A 22,960-nucleotide genomic window follows, 5' to 3' on the forward strand; every position below is an offset into this window, starting at 1 on the left:
AAGAAGCGTGTGCTACACACTGCTGCTTCTTCCCACCTAGCTACGGAGGCGCCCTTCAGGAACTGTAGATACCAAACTTTCTGTAAGGTATGTCACAACGCAGGTACACCATTCTTGTTATTTTATAGAAATCTGCATTAATTCTGATGAAACATATGGGCAAAAGAAATTGAAAAGTTGTCCACCTAAAATGATACCGCATCAAGAATAATGGTAGTGTGAAAAATGTGCAACTCTACATTGAGTATCTGACAAGCAGCAGGTGAACCTGATATATGTACATCTTGATGTGCTGTCCATCAAATAATATAGTTGTGTGGCTAGCTACACCACAAGAAAATGAAGTCTAAACCTCTATTCAACAAGCACTATATGGAATAGAAAATGCAGTGGTACAGTACCACATGGTTTGTACTGGTAAGTAGAAACAGGTTGTATAGAGTGATAAGAAAAAGTTCAACCTTGTTGGGCCAGATGGTTGGAAATGCTACTGTTTCAAACCACCAACAAGAAGGTAGCAGTCTCAAAGCAACAACAAGAAGATAACAGTCTCAAAGCACCGACAAGAATTAAATAGAAGGGAGAATTCTGGAAAATTCTGTAGTAGAGCACAAAGTTTAGCATTTCTGTTCACTTGCATGAATGCATTTGCTTATCAACAGCTTCTCAGTCATCATCTTATGTCGTATTGATTTCTTACAAGTAGCCTCATCAGTTTCAACAAGAAAATACTGGCATCCATAATGCAGCTTCCACTTTGGAATGGTTCCTAGCTAATTGTATACCTGTGACAGACTGGCCACCATGCTCATTCAACTTGATGGAGAACAAGTGAGGAATATTAGCAAGACAGGTTTACAGGGATAACTATTGCCAACCATAGAACATGTGCTACAACTACTGTCAAGCAACACATGGCATGACTATTGTCAATCACATTAGCATAACCTCTTGAATTCATCAATCATTAGAAGATTTCTTTATATTTGCTGATTATACTCTGGGATGGCCACATAGGGGCAGTAGTTCACAAAATAGAGAGAATATGTGAACAACATCACTGTATGTTGCAGTCATGTGGACCTGAACCACATGGAAGCTACTTGGAAGCTACTAGGCTTTACATACCAACTAAGAAATATTGTTCAAGGTTTAGGCCTAAATGGATGTCAGATGAACTGATGAGGCATATGGCAGAGAAGAAACATGCATGGGATACATACAAATTAACACATGACACAGAAGCCTATGATAAATACAAGTTGATCTGTAACCAAGTTACAAAGGAGGTTAGGCAGGCGAAGGCAAAGTACGAGAAATCTTTGGAAAGGGATGCAAAGAAAAACAGCAAAGAGTTCTTTACTTATGTACACTCTAGAAGGAAGGGGATGAATCAGATTGGTCCACTTGATATCGATGGGTCAACTGTTGATGATCCTGCTCAGGTAGCTAACAAACTAAATGAATATTTTGCATCAACATTCATACATGAGGAGTTATTTAGCGAGGGGAAAGCCAGGGGTGTATTCAACTCTAGCAGTAAGCTAGAGAATCTTGTAATAACTGAGAGTAAAGTGGAGGAGAAACTGTTGAAGATAAACACAAGAAAGGAACCTGGGATGGATGGGATCTATCCAGTTATATTAAAGGAGGCAGCAGAGGAAGTAAGCAAACCCTTAGCGATAATTATGAGAGCTTCCTTGGACTCAGGGGAGGTACCCGCAGACTGGAGATGTGCAAATGTGACCCCAATTCACAAAGGAGGATCAAAGGCTGACACAAGCAATTATAGACCTGTGAGTTTAACTTCTGTTCCAGGAAAATTAATGGAGGCACTGGTTAAAGAAGCACTGCAGGATCATTTAGACAAGACTTCAGTTATAGCTCGGACACAGCATGGTTTTGTTAAGGGGAAGTCTTGCCTGACCAATTTGATTGGATACTATGATGCAGTCACAAAGGAACTGGATGCAGGGAATAACTTTGATATTATATACTTGGATCTTAGAAAGGCTTTTGATACTGTTGCACATGGAAGACTGCTGCACAAATTGGAGCAGTGTGACATTGGAAGCAAATTGCTGCTGTGGATAAAGGGGTGGCTGAGGGGGAGAAGACAGAGAGTGGTAATCAATGGACACTGCTCATCGTGGACTAATGTTATTAGTGGAGTCCATCAGGGCTGTGTTGGGTCCATTATTGTTTTCTGTATTCATAAATGATATTGATGATGGTATATCAAGCTTAATCGAAGTTTGTCGAAGTTTTTTTCTTTAGTCGAAGTTTGCAGACGATACAAAGGTAGGCAGGGTTGTCAAGGACACTACTGACACTATGCTGCTTCAACAGGATCTGGAAAGGTTGAGCAGATGGGCTGAGAGGTGGCAAATGAAGTTTAACATTGACAAATGTAAAGTACTACATATGGGAAACAGCAACCCCAGAGCAACGTATCAACTCTGTGGTACTACACTGACAGTGGTAGAGAATGAAAGGGACCTGGGGGTGGTTGTGCAGGCAGATATGAAGTTCTCTGAGCAGTGCAGACGGGCTGCAAGAGTAGCTCATGGAGTATTGTCAATGATATATAGGAATTTTTCTAGCAGGGATAAGGAGGTGATTATTCCCTTGTATAAGGCAATGGTCAGGCCACACCTAGAGTACTGTATACAGGTCTGGAGGCCTCATTTCAAGAAGGATGTAGAGCTGCAGGAACGAGTACAGAGAAGGGCAACAAGATTAGTGAATGGAACAAAGGGGTGCTTTTACGAAGAAAGGCTTAAGTTTTGCAAATTACAGTGTCTGGAGACTAGGCACCAGCGAGGTGATCTGATAGAGGTGTATAAAGCCTTGAATGGTTTGAGCATGCTCAATGCTGATGGGATTCTTCCTCTAGCTCAGAATAATCACCTGAGAGGGCATAAATTCAAATTGAGGAAAGACAGATGTAGGATAGACGTGTGGAAATTTGCCTTTAGCCAGCGAGTGGTTGGTTGGTGGAATAGACTTCCATCCTTTGTCGTGGAAGTTGATAGCCTAAATAAGTTTAAGGCTCAGCTGGTCAGGTATTTTGAACGAACAGAGGGGTGAAGTGGAAGTGGTTTTTTTTTTTTTTTTTTTTGGCTGATGCTGCATAAGCTTGCTTTCTTGCATCAAATGCCTCTACTAATGCTAATGCTAATGAACCATAGTAATGACAACAGTTACAGTTGAATTTTGAATGACAACAGTCACAGTGTTAGTTGCATTTTGGTATCACCTTCTTGCAGTTGTTGCTACAGTGGAGTTTGTATAGATAATACTACTGAATTTTAACATCACTTTTCTAGTCCATGTTCGGGACATGGGCGCAGGGTTGAGCCCATCTCCCAGCAGCAGACTACAACATCTTCTGTAGTTAGAGATCCTTGGTTCCACAGGATGTAGCTGTAGTTGATGACTTGATTGTCAGGAAAAGCAGGAATATATTATGCAAAACAGTCAGGTGGAATAGGACCAGGGTATGTATGCCAGGGACAAAAGTATATGATGTTGAAGAGCAGCTATCACCTTCTAAGGGCACAAAAGGTGATATTGTTGTGCATATTACAGTGCTGTAAACTAGGAGATTTGAGAATTTAATTAACAAGTACAGAGTACAGAGCAGTGTTGAAAAAAGTTGATTTAGGATTGAAATTGAGAGAGTTTATAGTCTGCCTCAGACACGATAGGAGGGAGTACATGATGAGAGCTTTATCAATCAGTTTGACCCTGGTGAGATTGAAGGGTTCATGGGACAGACTTTTTCTTAGTGGTGTGTGCCTGTTAACAGGATAGACTGTTTTTACAGGGATGAGATAGAATTAAATAGAAGGGATGCAAAGTTATTTGTTGATGCTATTGAGTCAGTGTTAAGCGAGTTGGAAAACTGCTGCTACGAGTGGATATACTGTAATAGATTAACAGCAACTACAGACAGAGATCTGATTCTTTTGTTACATTTAGCTTCAACAATTTCTGTTACACTTTCTTCTCAGTTATCACAAAATCATTTGGCTCCCTGTTACAATTTGATACAGTTCTGGTGCTGACCAGGCTAGCTCGGTGGGTAAAGTGCCTGCCTGGCAACCCAAAGGTCGCGGGTTCAAATCTTGCCTCGGGCTTGGATCAGAGTAGAAAATGCAAAAACCTAAAAAAAAAGATACAGTTTTGGCATTCCCTTCTCTAAAAAGTTTCTCATATGTGAATGTAGATGCAAAATACGTATTCTGTTTGTCAGCAACCTGAATGGGATCATCAACAGTTATACCATTCATATCTGGGGGATCAATGTGACTTATCTCTTTCCTTCTAGTCTTAATGTAAGTGAAGAATTCTTTTCTTCTTTCTTTGCATTCTTTGACCTCTAACTTGTAATCTGCTTTATGGTTGGAAATGCTACTGTTTCAAACCACCAACAAGAAGGTAGCAGTCTCAAAGCAACAACAAGAAGATAACAGTCTCAAAGCACCGACAAGAATTAAATAGAAGGGAGAATTCTGGAAAATTCTGTAGTAGAGCACAAAGTTTAGCATTTCTGTTCACTTGCATGAATGCATTTGCTTATCAACAGCTTCTCAGTCATCATCTTATGTCGTATTGATTTCTTACAAGTAGCCTCATCAGTTTCAACAAGAAAATACTGGCATCCATAATGCAGCTTCCACTTTGGAATGGTTCCTAGCTAATTGTATACCTGTGACAGACTGGCCACCATGCTCATTCAACTTGATGGAGAACAAGTGAGGAATATTAGCAAGACAGGTTTACAGGGATAACTATTGCCAACCATAGAACATGTGCTACAACTACTGTCAAGCAACACATGGCATGACTATTGTCAATCACATTAGCATAACCTCTTGAATTCATCAATCATTAGAAGATTTCTTTATATTTGCTGATTATACTCTGGGATGGCCACATAGGGGCAGTAGTTCACAAAATAGAGAGAATATGTGAACAACATCACTGTATGTTGCAGTCATGTGGACCTGAACCACATGGAAGCTACTTGGAAGCTACTAGGCTTTACATACCAACTAAGAAATATTGTTCAAGGTTTAGGCCTAAATGGATGTCAGATGAACTGATGAGGCATATGGCAGAGAAGAAACATGCATGGGATACATACAAATTAACACATGACACAGAAGCCTATGATAAATACAAGTTGATCTGTAACCAAGTTACAAAGGAGGTTAGGCAGGCGAAGGCAAAGTACGAGAAATCTTTGGAAAGGGATGCAAAGAAAAACAGCAAAGAGTTCTTTACTTATGTACACTCTAGAAGGAAGGGGATGAATCAGATTGGTCCACTTGATATCGATGGGTCAACTGTTGATGATCCTGCTCAGGTAGCTAACAAACTAAATGAATATTTTGCATCAACATTCATACATGAGGAGTTATTTAGCGAGGGGAAAGCCAGGGGTGTATTCAACTCTAGCAGTAAGCTAGAGAATCTTGTAATAACTGAGAGTAAAGTGGAGGAGAAACTGTTGAAGATAAACACAAGAAAGGAACCTGGGATGGATGGGATCTATCCAGTTATATTAAAGGAGGCAGCAGAGGAAGTAAGCAAACCCTTAGCGATAATTATGAGAGCTTCCTTGGACTCAGGGGAGGTACCCGCAGACTGGAGATGTGCAAATGTGACCCCAATTCACAAAGGAGGATCAAAGGCTGACACAAGCAATTATAGACCTGTGAGTTTAACTTCTGTTCCAGGAAAATTAATGGAGGCACTGGTTAAAGAAGCACTGCAGGATCATTTAGACAAGACTTCAGTTATAGCTCGGACACAGCATGGTTTTGTTAAGGGGAAGTCTTGCCTGACCAATTTGATTGGATACTATGATGCAGTCACAAAGGAACTGGATGCAGGGAATAACTTTGATATTATATACTTGGATCTTAGAAAGGCTTTTGATACTGTTGCACATGGAAGACTGCTGCACAAATTGGAGCAGTGTGACATTGGAAGCAAATTGCTGCTGTGGATAAAGGGGTGGCTGAGGGGGAGAAGACAGAGAGTGGTAATCAATGGACACTGCTCATCGTGGACTAATGTTATTAGTGGAGTCCATCAGGGCTGTGTTGGGTCCATTATTGTTTTCTGTATTCATAAATGATATTGATGATGGTATATCAAGCTTAATCGAAGTTTGTCGAAGTTTTTTTCTTTAGTCGAAGTTTGCAGACGATACAAAGGTAGGCAGGGTTGTCAAGGACACTACTGACACTATGCTGCTTCAACAGGATCTGGAAAGGTTGAGCAGATGGGCTGAGAGGTGGCAAATGAAGTTTAACATTGACAAATGTAAAGTACTACATATGGGAAACAGCAACCCCAGAGCAACGTATCAACTCTGTGGTACTACACTGACAGTGGTAGAGAATGAAAGGGACCTGGGGGTGGTTGTGCAGGCAGATATGAAGTTCTCTGAGCAGTGCAGACGGGCTGCAAGAGTAGCTCATGGAGTATTGTCAATGATATATAGGAATTTTTCTAGCAGGGATAAGGAGGTGATTATTCCCTTGTATAAGGCAATGGTCAGGCCACACCTAGAGTACTGTATACAGGTCTGGAGGCCTCATTTCAAGAAGGATGTAGAGCTGCAGGAACGAGTACAGAGAAGGGCAACAAGATTAGTGAATGGAACAAAGGGGTGCTTTTACGAAGAAAGGCTTAAGTTTTGCAAATTACAGTGTCTGGAGACTAGGCACCAGCGAGGTGATCTGATAGAGGTGTATAAAGCCTTGAATGGTTTGAGCATGCTCAATGCTGATGGGATTCTTCCTCTAGCTCAGAATAATCACCTGAGAGGGCATAAATTCAAATTGAGGAAAGACAGATGTAGGATAGACGTGTGGAAATTTGCCTTTAGCCAGCGAGTGGTTGGTTGGTGGAATAGACTTCCATCCTTTGTCGTGGAAGTTGATAGCCTAAATAAGTTTAAGGCTCAGCTGGTCAGGTATTTTGAACGAACAGAGGGGTGAAGTGGAAGTGGTTTTTTTTTTTTTTTTTTTTGGCTGATGCTGCATAAGCTTGCTTTCTTGCATCAAATGCCTCTACTAATGCTAATGCTAATGAACCATAGTAATGACAACAGTTACAGTTGAATTTTGAATGACAACAGTCACAGTGTTAGTTGCATTTTGGTATCACCTTCTTGCAGTTGTTGCTACAGTGGAGTTTGTATAGATAATACTACTGAATTTTAACATCACTTTTCTAGTCCATGTTCGGGACATGGGCGCAGGGTTGAGCCCATCTCCCAGCAGCAGACTACAACATCTTCTGTAGTTAGAGATCCTTGGTTCCACAGGATGTAGCTGTAGTTGATGACTTGATTGTCAGGAAAAGCAGGAATATATTATGCAAAACAGTCAGGTGGAATAGGACCAGGGTATGTATGCCAGGGACAAAAGTATATGATGTTGAAGAGCAGCTATCACCTTCTAAGGGCACAAAAGGTGATATTGTTGTGCATATTACAGTGCTGTAAACTAGGAGATTTGAGAATTTAATTAACAAGTACAGAGTACAGAGCAGTGTTGAAAAAAGTTGATTTAGGATTGAAATTGAGAGAGTTTATAGTCTGCCTCAGACACGATAGGAGGGAGTACATGATGAGAGCTTTATCAATCAGTTTGACCCTGGTGAGATTGAAGGGTTCATGGGACAGACTTTTTCTTAGTGGTGTGTGCCTGTTAACAGGATAGACTGTTTTTACAGGGATGAGATAGAATTAAATAGAAGGGATGCAAAGTTATTTGTTGATGCTATTGAGTCAGTGTTAAGCGAGTTGGAAAACTGCTGCTACGAGTGGATATACTGTAATAGATTAACAGCAACTACAGACAGAGATCTGATTCTTTTGTTACATTTAGCTTCAACAATTTCTGTTACACTTTCTTCTCAGTTATCACAAAATCATTTGGCTCCCTGTTACAATTTGATACAGTTCTGGTGCTGACCAGGCTAGCTCGGTGGGTAAAGTGCCTGCCTGGCAACCCAAAGGTCGCGGGTTCAAATCTTGCCTCGGGCTTGGATCAGAGTAGAAAATGCAAAAACCTAAAAAAAAAGATACAGTTTTGGCATTCCCTTCTCTAAAAAGTTTCTCATATGTGAATGTAGATGCAAAATACGTATTCTGTTTGTCAGCAACCTGAATGGGATCATCAACAGTTATACCATTCATATCTGGGGGATCAATGTGACTTATCTCTTTCCTTCTAGTCTTAATGTAAGTGAAGAATTCTTTTCTTCTTTCTTTGCATTCTTTGACCTCTAACTTGTAATCTGCTTTACCACATCTAATCTCCTTTCTTACTTGATCGTATTTTCATTTAAGCCTACTGTAGGTTTCTAGTCTCATCAGGTCATCTGACATCCATTTGGGTTTAACCTTGAACAGTATTTCTTAGTTGGTATAATAGTCTATTAGCTTCTAATGATGCTTCAGTTAGTAATGTGATCAGTTGGTCTCATTGAATGGAATGCAAATACTGGCTGAGAGCAGTGTAGTTACTTTTACAAAAGCAAAACTGCTCTCTTTTACCTTTGACAGTAGTTATATCTCAGTACATCACAATTAATATTTTTCTAGCAGGGATAAGGAAGTGATTGTCCCTTTGTATAAGGCAATGGTCAGGCCACACCATGAGTACTGCATACAGGTCTAGAGGTCTTGGTTTAGGAAAGATGTTGAGCTACTAGAACAAGTACAGAGAAGGGCAATGAGATTAGTGAGTGGAACAAAGGGTTGCTGTTATTTAAGATAGGCTTAAGTTTGCAAATTGCAGCATCTGGAGATTAGGCACCTGCGAGGTGTTCTGATTCAGGTGTATAAGGCCTTGAATGGTTTGAGCAAGCTCAATGCTGATGGGATTCTTCTTCTTGCCCAGATTCTGTACATGAGAGGGTACAAATTCAAATTGAGAAAAGACAGTTGTAAAATAGATGTGCGGAAATTTGCCTTTAACCAGCAGGTGGTTGATTACTGGAACAAACCTCTAAATCTCGCTGTGGAAGTTGACAGCTTAAATAAATTCAAGGCTGAACTTGACAAACTTTAAGAGTGAATGGATGGGTGAAACGGGAAGGGCTTTTTTTTTTTTTTTTTGACTGATGCTATGTAAGCTTGCTTTCTTGCGTCAAATGCCTCTGCTAATACTAATTACGATTAATGTTAGAACCTGCTTAATGCAACCAATTAATATTGAAATTAGCAGGTTCCAACATTGATCATAATTATGGAACCTGCATATACTCTATTATGGAAGCAGTAATTTTGAAATATGATGAGAAATGGTGAGCTAATAGGGTGGCAAACCGGTGTCATTCTATTTCCACAGAATCCATTGGCTGGTGTTTATTTCTTCTTTTCCCTTCCTCCCCTCCTTTCTTCCTTCCTTACCATCCATGATCAGCATTAGTTTGGTTCTAGCACGTTATACATGGACATGTAAAACGGATGCAAGAAAACAGATATCCAAAGGCTATCCTGGAATGGATACCTCCTGGAAGAAGGAGGACATGGATGGATGGAGTACGGGAGTGCATGACAGCCCGAGGCTTAACCGACCAAGACACCTTGAATCGCACTTTATGGCGAAAAAAAATTCCTAACAAGAAATAACTTGTAGGCTGAGAAAACCCATTGTAAATGGAAACACTCCTCTTGAAGAAGAAGATGTTATACATTTGTGGGATTTAAGAATGTGTGTTATACCTTCTTGTCTAAGTTGATCAAGGGCCACACTGCTCCGAAAGCTACTTGGTGTATATTTTTTTTAATGCTCTTAGTCTATATATTTTATTGCTTTTGATATATTTATTTGTTTGTACATACTATTTTAATAGTTTCTATATATTTTCTTCTTTTATTAAATTTTTATTTTATTTCTTAATTCACTATATATTTTTAATAAAGTTTTATTTTAAAGTTTTGTCAGTTGTAGCAAAATTTATTTCTGGTATACTCCTACTATCTCTTTTTTTTTTCTCTCTGCTTATATCGCACCAAACCAATGCCAGATTTCTTTTCTCTTCTTCTTCTTTCAATGCCATCTCTGAGTTCAGAGGTTGACGATCACTTTTTTGAACTCTTTTCTATCTTAAGCCTGTCTGAAAAGTTCATTGAATTCCGGTTCCACCCATCTCTTGATGTTATCCATCCATGTGTTGTTTGTTGGTTAACTCATCTCTTCCTCTTCATCTTTCCCTCCAGGACCACCTGCAACAACTTGTACTGCCTTCCTCTCATGATGTGTCCCAAGTATTTTACCTTCCATCTTTTCACGATATTCATCATTTGCCAATTATGTCCTATAATTTGTTCATTTGTCATCCACTTAGCCCAGGAGATCTCAGCATTCTTCTATACACCCACATCTTGAAGGACTCCTCTCTTCACCGCTGAAGCCCCCGAGTGTCCAAGTTTCAACTCCATATAGAAGTAGTGGCCACACATAGCACCTTACAGACTTCATGCGTGTTGCCAGTGTAAGGCAATGGCACTGGTTTTTTCCCAAAAATGAAGTTTTTGGAAAAAAAAAAAAAATCAATGAAACATATATACACATCTTGTACTAAGTTTCTGCATCTCTGTAGTAACACTTGCATTCAGAAAAGTGCATCCCTAATTTCAAAGCTGTTGCGGAAGCCAAATTGCGTGGCAACAATTATGAATTCACATTTTGTGAATATGCAGTTTCAAATCGCCTTTAGTAATATTTTCAGCATATGAATCAAGACTGATTAGCTAGAAATCACCGCAAACTTAGGATTACTTTTCTTAGGAACTGTCACTAAGGGTGATTTAAGCTAGTCATCTGGAATATGCCCTGTTTGGTACACCTTATTGAATAAGTCAGTCATTTTTTTTTTTCTCATTCAGAGAAGAAAAAAAAAAACAGCTGTTGCTTGTAATGGTAAATTTTAATATTTTAGCTACCATTGTTGGTTTTCTTTATCAGAGAAAAAAAAAAAAAATTAAATAAGAATTCAAATTAAAGAGGTAGCTTGAAAATTAAGAATTTAACCGAGAAAAGTATTTATCTACCCTAATAAAAGAATTAAAGAAAAGCAGAATCTCCAATCTCCCTAACACCAGATGTGCCATCTGTTGCATCTTGTGCAAGTGCCAAAAGGTGTACATTGGGCAAATGGGATACCTTCTCAGATGTTGCTTACAGGCACATGTAGGAGATTCACATTTGGGAAGACTCATGAAAGTGAGCTAGTGGCTCACACCATCAAGGTTGGTTCCCACATACACCCTCCTTAAACCAGATTTTCCATCATTCAAAGATACTGATTTCTTTACTAAAAAATTCAGTCATTTTATTCAGGTCAACAAATCATTTATCCTGAATGAAAATACAGTTTCATAAGCATTATCCACTTTGGCTTAACATCTTTGAAAGATGACTTTCTTGTGCATCCATTTGTAAGAATAGAATTTTTCCTAGACCTGATAGGCAGAACAGATATCTCTCATACAAATTTCACCAATTTTATAGTTCACTACAGATCCTCACCAGCTGGAGTCAATATTCAGCAGGCTCATTTGGAACACAGGCATAAGCATCCTGTATATGTGTGTAGTTTTACTGTTCCTAATTTGATTATTCTTATTATTAATAATAATTTACTTATTTCATTTTAAGGATATTATACCAATTTTATTTTTAATAACTTCAGAATTTTTTAAATAATTTTTTTAAGCTTTAATAAAATATGGATAGGTATAATTAAACCAGTTTGCAATCTTTGTTTTATTAAAGTAATGTTTTACCTTTTGTGTATAAGCTCACCTCAAAATTTAATTTGGTATTTGAATTAATTTAGTTCATTTAAATTAATTGATTAGTACCTTTCTGTAAAAGTTTAACCCAAAATTTAATTGATTTAAGATTTTATTTAACTCAGGAATGTTGATTATTTCCTAGTTGGATTATTATTGTTGTTATAATTATTGTTGTGTATATGTTTGCTCTTTAACTACCATCTTCTTTTGAGTAATTTTAATTTTCAAATTACTATTATTACTCTTTAATATGCTTATTCACATTTAAAGGTATGAAACTTTTATTTTTAATAATTTTATTGTTAAGAACTTATTTTAGATTAATTACATAAGTGCTTCATGATAAAACAAATTTATTCTAGAAGCATAATGTTCCAAACCCTTTACTGGTTCTCCTTTATCATAGGGAAATGATGAATCTCTATTCTAACAAAGTGATTTTCTATTAATCTAAAACCATAAATTTTTTATATTGAATTCTTGGTTCTGTGCCACTTTTTTTTTTGGATACATCAGTGTTTCTCAGATTACTGATATGTAATGATATAAATGCAGGATGACGAGCATGATAATATGAGGTATTGTGCTTGTGATCAAGGAGCCAGTATAGAGTCTGGAACATTTTGCTTTTAGAGTAAATTAGTTTTATCATTTTATTATGGAGTATTCCTGTAATTAAATAACCCATGGAGTTGGTTATTTCCATTAAAAACTGCCTTGAATTGTCCATTAGGATTATAGTATAACCTCAATGAGACCGATTCTTCTATTAGTTTTTTTCCCACCATTTCATTAAAATACTAATTCCTATTAACATCAATTGTGGTTCATATTTTCTAGCATCAAAAAAAGGTTGCCTTCCCAGAATTATTTATCTGAAGCTTGTTTTTAATATTTCACAAAATTTATAATATGCTGTAGTACAAATGCTTTTTTAATCATTTATAACAATTTTCAGTTTTATATGTTCATTAAAGCCTCTGTTGTATGTGAAAGAGAACCAGAAGCCAAAGATGAAGAAATTGGGAAAAATCTTTCTTCGTTACTTGAAAAAGTTGAGGGATGTGCAGTAAGTATCTATTAATGATTCTTATGATGAATTTATCCTTTTTCCATTCAAATGAAAATTCAAGATTTTCTTTTATGTATACTGTTTTTGCCTTATATAAAAGTCTGAATGTTAATAATGGATATAAGTGGAATTTTTCATTTTGTAAGTCAGGTCTTGACAAACCAGGTTGTTGTAAGCCAGGTGGTTCAATAAAGAATCGCTCTCACCTACTTCCACATATCGCAGAGACATAATATTGTGTGTGTGTAGCATCATTCATATCTCTGTACTAAAGGTGTAAAATTTCAGCCCTGTTTCTTAATTTGTTTTTCTCTTACAGAGCTGAATGTGTGATGAAGTAGCATCATGGACAAAGTTGAAGCCAGAGCTGTAATCCAGTATCTGTCCTTGAAGGGGAAATCTTCTAAAGAAATCCACAAGGAGATGACTGCTATGTATAAGGATGAAGCCCCATCCTATGGCATTGTGAAGCACTGGCATAGACAGTTTAGGTGTTGTCCAGACATCGGTAGAATCTGAGCCCATTCCAGGTCATCTCCATTCAGCCATTGATGACAGCACGATCAGAAAAGTGGAGTCGTTAATCATGGAAGATCACCAGATATCTGTGCGTGAATTGTCCCAGGAGGCGAAGATTAGTGTGGGCTCTGTCGAGACAGTCCTTCATGACCAACTCCATTTACGGAAATTGAGTGCAAGATGGATTCCCCAATTATTGACTGGTTTCCAGAAGGCCGATCGACAACAGAAATCACAAGAGTTGTTAGCTCTGCACCAAAAAAATGAGGAAGACTTTTTCTCTCGTCTAATCACTCAAGATAAAAGTTGGATACATCATTTTGACCCTGAAAGTAAAAAGCCGTCCATGGAATGGCAACAACATGGTCCCCCCCCCCCAAGAAGGCAAGGGTCCAAGCATCAGCAAGAAAGGTCTTGCTGACAGTGTTTTGGGATGAGAAACGCATAATAATGACTGATTACCTGCCGAAAGGTAGAACAATTCCAGGTGCCTATTATGCCAACTTACTCACAAAATTATGGGAGAAAATCAAAACATGTAGGCATGGCATGCTGTCCAAAGGTGTGAGAATGCTTCAAGACACTGCCCCAGTTCACACTTCTGAAATTGCAACAACACAAGTGGCCACTTGTGGATATGAAATACTGCCCCATCCAGCCTACTCATCCGATCCTGCACCATCGGACTTCTTCTTGTTTCCTTCCTTCAAATCATTTCTTCAGGGGACGCACTTCCCCGACGACGAGACACTCATTTCTACAACAGAGCCATGGTTCAAAGACCAACCTCACCACTTCTACAAAAACGATATCTGTAGCCTCATCCATCGATGGAAAAAATGTATAAATTCGCACAGTGGCTATGTAGAGAAGGACTAAAACCTGTGCCAAGAATCAACAGGCTAGGTCAGGGCAGTTCTTTATTGAACCTTGTATATGTTGATTAAAACTGTATAATCCTAATTAATATTAGAAGTCAGTTATTGTTTATTATTAATAACCAATGATTGACTTACTTGATTTCAGCAAATCTGGAAGATTAAACTCCATAAAGAAATTTTTTATTTTAAGCAAACTTTATAAGCATCCTGTGGTGACATAAATATGTCCTACATTTAATAAGATCAGTTAGCATTAGCATTAGTAGAGGCATATGATGCAAGAAAGCAAGCTTATGCAGCATCAGCCAAAAAAAAAAAAAACAAAAAAACCCCCTCCCATTTCACCCATCCGTTTGTTCGAAATACTTGTCCAGCTGATCCTTAAATTTAATTAGGCTATCAACTTCCACAACAGGGGATGGAAGTCTGTTCCACCAGCCAACTACCCGCTGGCTAAAGACAAATTTCCGCACATCTATCCTACATCTGTATTTTCTCAATTTGAATTTATGCCCTCTCAGGTGATTATTCTGAGCAAGAGGAAGAATCCCATCGGCATTGAGCATACTCAAACCATTCAAGGCTTTATACACCTCTATCAGATCACCTCGCCGGTGCCTAGTCTCCAGACACTGTAATATGCAAAACTTAAGCCTTTCTACGTAATCGCAACCCTTTGTTCCATTCACTAATACTACTAGTAGTAGTAGTAGTGGCATGTGATGCAAGAAAGCAAATGTATGAGCTTATGCAGCATCAGCCAAAAAAAAAAAAAAAAAAATCACACCATTCCCTCCAAATGCCTGTCCAGTTCCTCCTTAAATTTATTCAACCTATCAACTTCCACAACGACAGATGGAAGTTTGTTCCAGCAATTAACCACCCGCTGGCTAAAGGCAAATTTCCGCACATCTATTCTACATCTGTCTTTTCTTAATTTGAATTTATGCCCCCTTAGGTTCGTAATCTGAACAAGTGGAAGGATCCCATCAGAATTCAGCGTGCTCAATCCATTCAAGGCCTTATATACCTCAATCAGATCACCGCGCAGGTGCCTAGTCTCCAGCCACTGCAATTTGCAGAACTTAAGCCTCTCTTGGTAAGAGGATCCCTTCATTCCCCTCACCAATCTTGTTGCCCTTCTCTGTACCCGCTCAAGTAAATCTACATCCTTCCTAAAATGAGATCTCCAGACCTGTACGCAGTACTCAAGGCGTGGCCTGACCATTGCCTTATACAGAGGGATAATCACCTCCTTTTCCCTGCTAGCAAAATTCCTATATATCATTGACAAAACCCCATGACCTGCCCTGGCAGCCTGTCTGCATTGCTCAGAGAACTTCATATCTGACTGCACAATTATTCCCAGGTCTTTTTCATTTTCTACCACCTTAAATGTAGTACCACACAGTTGGTACGTTTCTCTGGGGTTATTTCTACCCATATGCAGTACTTTGCATTTGTCAAGGTTAAACTTCAGTTGCCACTTCTTAGCCCATCTGTCCAAATTATCTAGATCCTGTTGCAGTAGCAGACTGCCATTACTGTCATTAACAACCCTGCCAACCTTTGTATCATCTGCAAACTTCGACATTAAGCTGGATATACCTTCATCAATATCATTGATAAATATACAAAACAACAGTGGACCTAACACCGAACCCTGTGGGACTCCACTAATAACATTAGTCCAAGAAGAGCAGCACATTGATTACCACCTTCTGTCTTCTTGCACTTAACCATCCTTTTATCCATTGTAGCAACTTACCCTTAATACCATTCTGCTCCAATTTGTACAATAGTCTTCCATGCGCAACAGTGTCAAAAGCTTTCCTGAAATCCAAATATATGATATCAAAATTGTTTTTTGCATCCAGTTCCTTTGTAACCACATCATAATATCCTATCAAATTTGTCAGACAAGACTTTCCCTTAACAAACCCATGCTGTGTCTGAATTATTGCTGCAGTCTTGTCTAGATGATCCTGCAATACATCTTTAACCAGCGACTCCATTATTTTACCCGGAACAGAAGTTAAACTAACTGGTCTTGTTGCCCTTCTCTGTACTCGTTCCAGCAGCTCTACATCCTTCTTTAAATGAGGCCTCCAGACCTGTATACAGTACTCAAGGTGGGGCCTGACCATTGCCTTATACAAGGGAATAATCACCTCCATATCCTTGCTAGAAAAATTCCTGTATATCACTGACAAGACACCATGAGCTACTTTTGCTGCCCGTCTGCACTGCTCAGAAAACTTCATATCTGCCTGCACTGCCCAGAAAACTTCATATCTGCCTGCACAATTATCCCCAGGTCCTTTTCATTATCTACCACTATCAGTGTAGTACCACAGAGTTAATACATTGCTCTGGGGTTACAGTTTCCCACGTGTAGTACTTTACATTTGTCAATGTTAAACTTCATTTGCCACCATTCAGCCCATCTGCTCAACCTTTCCAGATCCTGTTGCAGCAGCATAGCATGAGTAGTGTCCTTAACAACCCTGCCAACTTTTCTATCGTCTGCAAACTTGGAGAATAAGCTTGATACCATCACCAATATCATTTATAAATACAGAAAACAACAATGGACTCAACACTGAACCCTGAGGTACTCCACTAATAACATTAGTCCATGATGAGCAGTGTCCATTGATTACCACTCTCTGGCTTCTCCCCTCAGCCACCCCTTTATCCATAGCAGCAATTTGCCTCCAATGCAACACTGCTCCAATTTGTTCAGCAGTCTTCCATGTGCAACAGTATCAAAAGCCTTTCTAAGATTCAAATATATAATATCCAAGTTATTCACTGCATCCACTTATTTTGTGACTGCATCATAGTATCCAATCAAATTGGTCAGGCAAGACTTTCCCTTAACAAAACCATGCTGTGTCCGAGCTATAACTGAAGTCTTGTCTAGATGATCCTACAGTGCTTCTTTAACCAGTGCCTCCATTAATTTTCCTGGAACAGAAGTTAAACTAACAGGTCTATAATTACTTGTTGCCCTTTGATCCTTCTTTGTGAATTGGAGTCACATTTGCACATCTCCAGTCTATGGGTAGCTCCCCTGAGTCCAAAGAAGCTCTCATAATTATGGCTAAAGGTTTGCTTACTTCCTCTGCTGCCTCCTTTAATATAACTGGATAGATCCCATCCACCCCAGGTGCCTTTCTTGTGTTTATCTTCAACAGTTTCTCCTCCACTTTACTCTCAGTTATTACAAGATTCTCTAGCTTACTGCTAGAGTTGAATACATCCCTGGCTTTCCCCTCGCTAAATAACTCCTCGTGTGTGAATGTCGATGCAAAATATTCATTTAGTTTGTTAGCTACCTGAGCAGGATCATCAACAGTTGACCCATCGATATCAAGTGGACCAATCTGATTCATCCCTTTCCTTCTAAAGTTTACATAGGTAAAGAACTCTTTTCTGTTTTTCTTTGCATCCTTTGCCAAGGATTTCTCATAATCTGCCTTTGTCTGTCTAATCTCCTTTGTGACTTTGTTGCAGACCAGCTTATATCTATTATAGGCTTCCATGTAATCCATTAATTTATATGTATCCCATGCATTTTTATTCTCTGCCATAGGTCTCATTAGTTCATCTGACATCCATTTAGGCCTAAACCGTGAACAGTATTTCTTAGTTGGTATGTAAAGCCTAGTAGCTTCCAAGATAAGTTCTTTGAATGCTTCCCATTTTGAATTTGCTGTTGGTAACATCATCAGTTGGTCCCACACTGTATAGAATTTAAATACTGTCTCAGACCATCGTAGTCGCCTTTACGAAAGCAAAAACCCTTCCCTTTACCCCTGATGGTAGTTACCTCTTTGAGTAAATACCACTTCAGCACACTGGGATCATTGCCATATACTGGTTCCTTTATCTGCAGATTCTTAATGCATGAAGAATCACTACTGATAATCAAATCAAGAGTATTACTCCCTCTAGTTGCCTCCCGAACATGTTGATGTAGAAAACAGTCATCTAGTAAATCCACAAAATCCTTGCTAGTGTGTGAGTGACCAACCCACAAATTCCAGTCAATATCTGGGAAATTAAAATCCCCCATTATAAGACTCTGTGATTTATGGCCCACTCTATTTCCCTGTACAGTTTCTTATTATACCCATCAGAGTCATTAGGCCTATAGCACACTCCTACTCTCAATTTTGATCTCCTAATGCTTATGTCACATCAAACTGACTCGGCACTGCACTGTCCAGTGATGTTGACTGGCTTCACTTCCTTGGATTTTATGTGTTTCTTAACTAATAGCATAACCCCTCCTCCCTTCCTATCCTGTCTATCCTTTCTGTACACATTGTACTCCCCAAATTCCAGTTCTGAATTCCTTATATCTGTGTGACACCATCTCTGATATCCCAACAATATCTGCCTTTGATGTTTTGAGCAATACCTCAAATTCATCAAATTTATTTACCAAACTCCTAGCATTGCTGTACACGCAAGTATACGTGCACCGTCTGCACTGCTCAGAAAACTTCATATCTGACTGCACAATTACCTCCACGTCCTTTTCATTAAGTAGATAAAGGGATGTTATTTTCTTTCGCAGTGTTCATTTTACTTTGTTCCATTATATCAACTCTCATATAAACACAAAAAATAGATTGTAACAAAAGATTCTTTGAACATGGCATAACCATTGCAAGACCTGCAATTGATGTTTTTTACAGAGTATTTATGTTGTAGCTACCACAAAATGGTTTTGTTTACGTAAAAGTAAAAAGTCAGTGCTGTCTTGAGGTAAATGCAGAACTGGAATGGTCATGAGCACACTGGTCATGGGGACAATAACAGAACAAATGTGCCAAGCTTTATATTAATCATACAGAATGGGGAATGATATCTGTTTCATACAGACAAAAATTTTGCACAAACCGAGTTTGTATTAACGAGATTCTACTGTATTTATTATTATTAATTGTTAAGGAATATTCTGGAAGCTTATTTTACAACATACTACAGAAAGGTGGATCCCTATTTAAAATTTTGTGGATGCCAGTATCTTAAAGTTTGTAGGTATATATATATCTATTTTTTAAACTTCTTTTATTATTCACCTTTGCTAACGATGGTGAAAAAACCTTTACTTTACCCCCCCACTATAGCTAACTGAAGACGAGGAATCTCGAAAGTTGCTCGTGCGCGACTATTAGCTTCTATTTTTTCTTTATTTTTTCTTCATTTAATTTAATTAGGCAACCATAGAATGGAAGGTGCACTTTCCTTTCTTAAAAATTTTTGTGGCCCACAACTTAGTTTTAAACCCATAATCCGTGTAAGTTATTAGAATCCTATAACCACTATGTATGTGGTAAATCTCTCCACCAGCTAAGCGGATTACTATAAGGTGAGTGCTGAAAATTAAGCTAAGCTATACATACAATCTAGTTATTACATTACAGCACATAAGTACTCCTTAAAAAATCAAAAATCAAAAGTAATGATGGTGTCTTATTTATTTTTATTCCCATGCTAAATTTTCTAGGAAAAAGCATTCTGATAACACTAATTATTTACTTAAAAAAAATATATGCTGAGAACGAACAGTACTAAGAGCTAACATATTGTTACTCATGATGCTGACCCTCAATATTGTGAGTAACAAAGTGGATATAATCACTGTCCATCCTATATCAGGTAGAAAATGCTTGGGTTCAAATCCAATCAGTGACTTAAGGAATTTTTGTGATTTTTTTTTTTTCCCACAACTTGGCTGAGTTAGCCCCAGGCAAGGCTGCCTGGTTTCCCCTTCCATAAACTTGGGCTTGTTGTCCAGCAAAAAGGCAACTCGACTATAGAATACATGCAATTTACAGACACAATATACTGTCATCTCATAGCCCTAGTTGCTTTGGGGCTTAACACACTCACTGATTGATATTAACAAAGGAAGTTAGAATGAAGTGAAAAAATATCTACATTAGATTCTTCGTGCAGATAGTTCAAATATAAAGATAGCAGTAACCAATGAATCTGGGTTAGGAATTAAGACTTTAAATATATTCTTACTCTAGTACACTGAGGTAAGGAATTTGTTTGGAAACCAAAAATTTCATACACCAAATGCAAATAAATGTCAAAGCTACAAATGCCAGATTGAAGAAAAACAATTCTTCTTTAATAGAAGGAACTTTTTTAAGTTGAAATTTACTATATTATTTGTATTCAATGTTGTTTCTATGTAGGAAAGTAATGTTTTTTTATGTGAAATTTCAGTGATTTTAAGGTTTTGATATTAAAATTTTAATTACTATAGAATATTTTTGAAGTCCGAGGACATACACTGTTACACAGTGGAGAATTAATCGAACTAAGTGCAAGTGATTATAAGCAACGACAGCAAGTATTTCTTGTTCTCCTAAATGATGGTTTGTTACTTGCAACAAAAGTGCTGAACAGGTATTTTCTTTTTAAACATTTTTCATATCTGTGTTTATCTTTCATATCTGTATTAAGCATTGCCAAAAGAAAGATGGTTTGCCTTCTCTCTTTTGGACACTGAAGATATTTTATAGCGTGCATGTAAATGCCATCATAATAACAATAATATATAAATCAGTTAAACCTTTAATAATTTTTAAATACAGCCACTCCCCAACTTACATAAGGGTTGCGTTCCACGGAACTCTACTTAAGTCAAATTTTACATTAGTCAGAATTTCCTTCAACGCTTATACGACACTCGCAACAATGTGCACTGAATTTGATTGAAGCAAAAAAATGTTTGGCGAACATGTAAATAGAATTATTATTAAATTTTTTGATATCATGCGCTGAAAAATTTCAAAAGTGTACAAAATTACAAAAGTGTGCAATTACAAACATTGTACTTTAACGTTGTGGAAACCTGCAAGATGCTTGAACCTATTAAACCCCTGTTGCTTGCCACGAACTTGACTTGGGTTTTGCTGTGCTTATCCTTAATATCTTCATAAATACTTCTTGCTTTTGCTTGAATGGCCATTAGACTCGGGGTAAATAAATAACTTCTGAATCTGATTTTCCATCCATATTATTAATAGCTTTTCCATCTTTGATATAGCACCCGAATGCTTTTCGTGATTGCTGTTGATCTTAAATGCGTTGATCCTTTAACTTGTTCTTTTATACGTGCACTACCCTTTAAAATAGCATTCATTGTTGAAGCAGTGAGACCTAATTCCTGTGCAATAGATAACAAACTTTGTCCTGCTTCTTACTTCTTAATCATTGTCCACTTGCATTTTCCATTGGTTGCTTTCCCTTCATCATTGTAATAAGCAGGAATGAAGAGAAGATCCTGAAAATTTATTTGTTTTTTATATGATTGAAGATTTCAGTGAAAGGGAAACACGTTTGACCATAATAATGTAAAAACTCACACAATTCCAGTTATCGGTATTAGCACAAATGCAATAAGATCGAGTTTACTATCCATTTATAATAGATTTCACTAACAGAAAAGCCCAACAAACGGGAAAGTGCAAATTGTTTTGATTGTTTTATGGTCATAACCTCCAGAAATGTGCTTTATACGTTATTATCACACAAAGGTGTTCAAAATTGATTCTTATAACTGGACTACGACAACGATGACAGTGTAGTGCAGTGGTTTTCAACCGGGGTGCCACGGCACACCGGTTGAAAACATTCCAGGGGTGCCACATAATTTGGGTTTAAGTTACTTAAACTTATTTTTTTTAATAATTTATCTATTTATCTACTTATAACATATTTTTTTAATATTATATATATATATATATATATATATATATATATATGTGTGTGTGTGTGTGTGGTTTGTGGAATAAATAAAGTGTCGGTGAAAATGGAAATGAAATGTACACAAGGTGTCAGAACTAAGAGAAGTTTAAGGGATAGTAGAAAGTGGAAGTGAAGTAGTGGTTAAAACAGGTGAAAGAATTTGAAAAATCTTGTGCAAAAATGAATTGGGACTGAGGGGGAAAAAAAAAGGAATATATATATATATAAGTAAATAAATAACACTATATTCAGATATGGAAGGGCAATTTTAGCAAGACGTTGAATCAGGAGATGGCAAATATGCAAAATCTGAATATAGTAGATGAAAATATGATACATAGCCAGGAAATTCATTAGGGGACTACTCCTGACCATGTATCAGGCACTGCATTTCCAAACTTGTCTGTAATATTAGAAAAAGGGGGAAAATATGCGGCCTTTTATCGTAATACTAGTAGACAAGGTAGTCCCTATGCAGTGTAAAAAATGTAGATTAAAATAAATACCAATTTACAAAAGTGTAATGTGGAATATAATACAAATGTATGTATAGTGCTGAAGGGGTGAAAGGTAATGAAAAAAGTATAGACAAGCAAATGGTATAGGGAATGGTAAATTCTAGGGGAGGGGAAGGGGAGAAAAGATGTTCAAAAGAAGGCAAAAATAGCAATATGATTGAGGATAGATGGAGCATTCGTATCACCCTTGTATTGCACTAATAGTTTAACGAACGGGAAAAAAATAGAAAAAGACAGTATAAAGGAAAAAAGTGTAGAAAAAGTCATTAAAAATACTGCACTTACTGGGTGTGTAAGGCCCAACCATAAAGAAAGGGTTCTGGTTTAAGCAAGCATTAGTAAAAATGTGTGT

The 22,960-nt window shown here is 37.7% G+C and overlaps 1 protein-coding gene across 3 annotated transcripts in view; it reads left to right on the forward strand.

Moving 5' to 3' along the window:
* The window catches only part of Exo84 (exocyst complex component Exo84), a 210,753-nt gene that overhangs the window by 29,855 nt on the left and 157,938 nt on the right, over positions 1 to 22,960 (forward strand). For 2 of the 3 annotated variants that reach the window (XM_090373093.1, XM_090373094.1), the window contains 2 exons: positions 12,814 to 12,905; positions 20,604 to 20,746. In XM_090373093.1, the coding sequence (XP_090229219.1) occupies positions 12,814 to 12,905; positions 20,604 to 20,746 (235 nt within the window). Of the gene's footprint in view, positions 1 to 12,794; positions 12,906 to 20,603; positions 20,747 to 22,960 lie in introns of all 3 variants that reach the window. The other variant, XM_090373095.1, reaches the window with a different exon arrangement.

The sequence above is a fragment of the Mastigoproctus giganteus genome, chromosome 5 (assembly GCF_048544385.1).
Source record: "Mastigoproctus giganteus isolate SK-2022 chromosome 5, ASM4854438v1, whole genome shotgun sequence".
Lineage (NCBI taxonomy): Eukaryota > Metazoa > Arthropoda > Arachnida > Uropygi > Thelyphonidae > Mastigoproctus > Mastigoproctus giganteus.